General features: G+C 48.7%; 1 protein-coding gene across 1 annotated transcript in view; it reads right to left on the bottom strand.

Annotated features, from left to right (window-relative positions):
- Positions 1 to 2,579: 2,579 nt before the first annotated feature.
- The window catches only part of LOC104508854 (E3 ubiquitin-protein ligase UBR4-like), a gene marked incomplete at its 5' end in the record, with an annotated part of 8,941 nt that continues 6,247 nt past the window's right edge, over positions 2,580 to 5,273 (bottom strand). The window contains 3 exons of the mRNA XM_010150601.1: positions 2,580 to 2,969; positions 3,676 to 3,838; positions 4,397 to 4,487. Of these exons, the coding sequence (XP_010148903.1) occupies positions 2,905 to 2,969; positions 3,676 to 3,838; positions 4,397 to 4,487 (319 nt within the window). The remainder of the gene's footprint in view (positions 2,970 to 3,675; positions 3,839 to 4,396; positions 4,488 to 5,273) is intronic.

Here is a 5,273-nt window from a genome sequence, read left to right as displayed (position 1 = left end):
GGGGGGAAGCTCTTGCCCAGGAAGTCAGGTTCAAAGCAGCCATGGAGGTCATGCTGGGTCTCATGCACCACCAAGGATTTCTTTTCCCTAAAATATGTCTTTTGCAAATAAGTTTTTGCAGAGGGCATTGACTATTTCTCAGCTGGTGGTTTGGTTCATCAGTTTGGGTCATTTTACCCGTTTTGAGGCATTTTCCTTCAGTCTTGCTCCTCTCTTTTAATTTAAGTAACAGGCTTCCCCCAAAAGTCTTCGCCGACAGCCCCAGCCCGCAGAGGATTTTGCAGCCTGGAGGGCATCGCCTTTGTGCAGCACTGCGAACGGTCGAGCCTCTGTGTGTGGCCTGCGTCAGCTGAAACTTTCCAAAACACTTGGCTTTTGTTCTTGTCCCTCTCTGGGTCTTCTGGGGTGGTTGTTGCCAGTCTCTAGTCCCTCCCAAGCTATTCTGCTGCACGGAAGCACCATCATGCTGTTTCCACCTTCTTTTCAAATCTGCCTTCCCCATAAATCACAGCCCTCTTGTGCTCCGGGCAGGGAGGCACTCAATGCCTTGATTTTCCAAAATACATCTCTGGGCCTTCGCAAAACCCTCTGGAGCAGCTCCGAGTAGTTTCTTGCAACCGTGCTTATGCTGGTAGGGACAGTTTACGACCTCCCATGAAGATCCTACTTCCTCACTGTTGTAGCAACGTGGGTGAACAAAGGGTGATCGCGTTCTGCTCCTGGTAAAAGGATCCACTGACCCAACCGCACAGGTGGTAAAAGGCTGATTTTGCTGGTCTGAACTTTACCAGTTCCTGCAACAGCAGAGACTGTTTTTGCAAGAGACCTGTGCCAGCAAACACAGAGCTATACCAGGATTTGCATCAGCAAGAACTGGATCGACGCCGAAGTTCCCTGGTTGGGTAAGCTGAAGGAAGGTACTGCGTGAGGTATTTCTAACATCCTCCTCCGGGTCAGCGGGGCGAGAGCTGTGAAGCAAAAGCTGAGGGACTGCCTGCCACGCTGAGGCTGGGCTGAAGGGGGAAAAAGAAGATGTATTTTTCTGTGAAAAGACAGTAAGTGGGTAGCAAGGCAGACTAGCATTCCTCCCCTGATTTCTGAATCACATCAGTTTTTGTCTGGAGCTTAACCAGTCGATCTCACCCAAATGACACAGTCAAAACGCGCTGGGGTTTCAGTCTTGCACCTGAACCCTCCGTATTAAGAGAAGCCTTAGAACCACAGACATAAAAACCTGGTTTTTTGTTACCTGTTCAACTGCTGCCTTCAGGAATCATATTGATTTGAAGGGTCTTTTACTCAAAAATGGTTTTGAGCATTGCCCAGAACACTGGTATGGGTAAGCAACGTTTGTTCGTCCACCCATAGGTGTATTACAGCTGCTTATTTGGGGAGAAGGCTGTTACAGTGCTTTTAAAACAAGGTGTGTTCTCCTTTTATGTGGTTAAAAGGCAGGTGAAGCGTAGTATCGCTGTACTAAAGAACAAACTCCACACATTAGCCCCCTCCTGTAAGGCAAGACAGATTTACCCAAGCGACAGAGCAGCCCGCTGCCTTGTCCTCGAGTCCGTTGCAAGACACTAACCCAAACTTCTCGGGGTGAGCTGCTGTTCAGCACTCCTCCCCAGACCAAATCCGACCACCAGGAACGACCTAAGCACCCACGGAGACGAGAAGAAAAACACTGCGCCTTCACTCATTCGCTAATCACCAAGTCATAACGCGAGCTCAACACTAACAAAAGGCATCAAATAGGTTGCCGAGTTCTTCAGCCTCTAAAATAATTATTATTTATGGGATGAGACTGTGTTAGGATCGTGGAAATTCAAGTTCAAACAGAGACGAGGAAGACAGGGAAAGCTTTATTAGATTCCAGCTCAACCACGTGTCAGCTGGGTTACAGGAGAGCAGAACTGGTGGTAAAGGTTAAGTTACCAGCATGCACAACTGGGTGAGAAAAGGCAAGGCTGTATCCAAAGCAGGTACCTGGCTCAGGTCAGGGCATGCACACCAACGGCAAGCTATCGAGAGGGCAAGTGGCCGCTCGAGAAGCGCGCGGCGTCTGTTTTCCCATGCGTTTTGCTGAAGCTGAAGATTTCCCCACAGAGAGAAAGCAAAGGCGGCGTGAGCAGCACCCCTCCGAGAGGGAACCACGCGACCCGAGGGAATGACGCGCGCGCTGGCTTTGAATACAGCCTCGGCGAGGGGAAAGCCAGGAAAGACAGTGATACGTGACACGCCTCGGAGAGGGGTAACGCGAAGTGCCGGGGGAGACGACTGCGGCTGGGACAGCTGCCCTCACCCAGGTGAAGGAGGGGGGGAAGGAAAGGCTGTCCTTGCAGTCTGAGAGTCGCTAAGGCTCATGTCCCACAAGGGGAAACCTGCTCTGCATGTACAATCAGCAGGGAGAGTGTCAGTCTGCTTCCTCACTTGCTACCAGCCTTCTGTTTCCTGTGTCTCCTTGTCCAGACTATGGGCTGGAAAGAGCAGCAGCTCTGAGCCCCAAGAAAAAAGATGAGACAGAACTGGGCGTTTAGGCTACTGCATGGTTAAAGTACTAGTCAAACCCATCTTACCCATTGTTCCATTTATTTAACTTCAAAGAGGTGCACACTAAACCATTAAGATTACTGGTTTGGATTCCTCTCTGTACAAGTTCTTTCAACCAGCTCAAATACAGAACGCTTTACAGACAGAAGCACTGAAACACAAGATAAAACAAACCTAAATTCCAAAACACTCCAAGGAAGGGGGGGGAAAAAAAAAAAAAAGTAGAAAAAAAACCCCAAACAACAACCAACTGCAGCACTCCTCAGGGAAGGGACAGACCGCACAAGGAGGAACACAAAGGGATGGAAGGCAAGCTAGTGTAGTCTCTGCCCAACGCTTCTCTGTGCTGGCGGCTCAGGGGATGGAGTTCAAAAGATCCTTGAGGAAGCTGTCGGGATCACTGACTTCTGACAAGAGTCCTTTAAACAAAAAGAAGACAACACAGAATAATTAAGATGCACAAAGCGCTTTCTCCTGCCCACAGCAGGGATTTGTGCTCGGGCGTGCGGAAGTTAACCACGACAGCTGCGACGGTATTTTAAGTACGGACACGATGTCAGATGCACGTGCAGAAGGGACCAAAGCGTGTACGTTAAATCCATATGGCACTTGCTCTGCTGCACCAGAGCTGCTACAGGGACGCTGCTAGCTGGCTGCCTGGTAGCTCCATAGGTTGGACTGGCCTGGGGCACAACTAACCTGGGGCAGAAGCAAAAGCAGCCTCTCTGCAGGTGAATTTCCAGCATCTCCTGGTGATATCGAAACTCCTATGGCAGGAACTCTGGCTGCACTGCGCTGCTGCCTCTAGTACACGGTCACATCTGTTTATCAGCCTTCAAACCACATAACCCCAAACCCACCCTTACACTGTGGTGTGCGTGTTTAACACAGCGGGGGGAGGACCCACAGGATCAAGTGAGAAATTTTCCTGCCTGGGGAAGCTCAAAGCATGTCTCCCAAGTGCTTTTGAAATAGCTCAGGCAGTAGCTGAAGTGCCAAGGCCTCCTCCTCTCACTGCCTCGTACAAACAAGCTGCTGCAGCGGTGTCAGGAATGCTGCTGTCTCAAGCAAGCAGCAGTCACAAGTTGCATAAGACAGCCTATAAAAGGGAAAGCGCACGCTTACCAGCCACATCCAAAAACTCGGAAAACGTTTCAACTGGCATGAACTCCTCCTGGAAGGTTTTCAGGGCCTTGTCTGCAGCTTCATGTATTGGCATGTCATTGTGTCGTATGAATTCGGCAAGAGAGTAGGACCAGCCTCCCTCTGTGTTACTGGTAGGCACCTTCTATGAGAGGGGAAAATGGGACAAAATCAGTCAAAAAATAACTGTTTAGAAGAATAACTGCAAACCTTGATGCCTTCTCCTGTTGTTCTTGGCCCTGCATCCCCTGTCTCCTGTAAACAGGCCACACAGGGAAGTTCCCCCACGTGTGAGAACGCAAAAAAGGCCGAAGGGATTTCCTCACCCTAATTATTTAACCCCCTTTGGAAGCTACAAGCTTCTTTCTGTTGGATGCCCCCCCCACCTCCTTCCTTACCCCGCTGTTTCCCTGGTGCAGCTCTGAAAGTCCTTGGCTTCAGTAAACCATGGACAGAAAAAATAAGGGAGTACACGACACAGGCAAAATGCTGTAAACTGGAAAAGTCTCCCAATCCTTCAGATATTAAATCGTGTACACTAAGCACAGGCAGCCTCTTGCAGCCTTTCTGCTCCTACAAGGTGAAGTTTTATGTCTACAAGGATCTTGGAAAAAGGAGCTTTGAACTCTGTCTCCTATTTCCAATACGTGTCATTGCCCAGGCTCGAAAGCTGATGCAGATGAACTTTAATGTTATTTCTTACCTTGAACATGTTGTAAATGAGATCTACTAGGGCCCAGAAGAGAAGGCCAGAGCGGTACGTGGCGTATTCCTTCACTGTCTTATCCGCCAGTCTAGGAAGATAAAGAAATCAAGCTTGGAATTAATCCCTTTACCATGCTTTGGTAACCCATTTGATGAATAGCATGAAAGCTGAAACAACCAAAAAGTCTTATCAATAATACGTGTGGGGAATGGCCCTGGGTGAGCTTCGCTATGTGCTCTTGGACACCAAACAAACCTTGGGCAGCTGAGATTTCGGTGCAATGATTCCTGGGGCTAGGAAGTCACTTTACCAGCTGCACCGAGTATAAGCAAAGCAAGTTAGCCAATAAGACCTTATTTCACAGGAAAAAAACAAGAGGAGAGGGAAGACTATGTAGGAAGTAAGCAGTGCAGTTGGACAAAGCCATGCACGGCCCCAATTGTATGGTCACCGCTTGGAGTGCAGCGGGATGCTGAAGAAATAACTAAATCTCCGTTTCAGACACAGTCTGTATCAATGACAGAGAGCATGGCTTTGCATCTAAAAGTTGTTTCTGAAAGACTCTGAGGGAAACATTTTGCCTTTGAAAAAACAGAGGAATTTCCATTTAATACCTTCTTGGTTATTCTATCGCCAAGAAAGGATTTCTTTTGGAAATTCAGCATCTGGCTGAAGAAAAGCTATAAAAGGTGTGGAGCCATCCTGGGATAACAGCTCCCAAAGTTTACAGGATTAATCACCAACAGGTTCTGGCAAGGCAAAACCTCCTGCCAGCAACTCTAATGGGTTTGGAATTCTCCTGCATGCGTTTCTCAGGTACATCTGCCTCCATCACATGCCGCTTCCTGCTCGTCACTTAAAAGCTTTGGGGGGG

Source organism: Eurypyga helias, unplaced genomic scaffold, assembly GCF_000690775.1.
Source record: "Eurypyga helias isolate BGI_N326 unplaced genomic scaffold, ASM69077v1 scaffold16824, whole genome shotgun sequence".
In the NCBI taxonomy this organism is placed as follows: domain Eukaryota; kingdom Metazoa; phylum Chordata; class Aves; order Eurypygiformes; family Eurypygidae; genus Eurypyga; species Eurypyga helias.
This window is presented reverse-complemented; position numbering and strand designations above follow the sequence as displayed.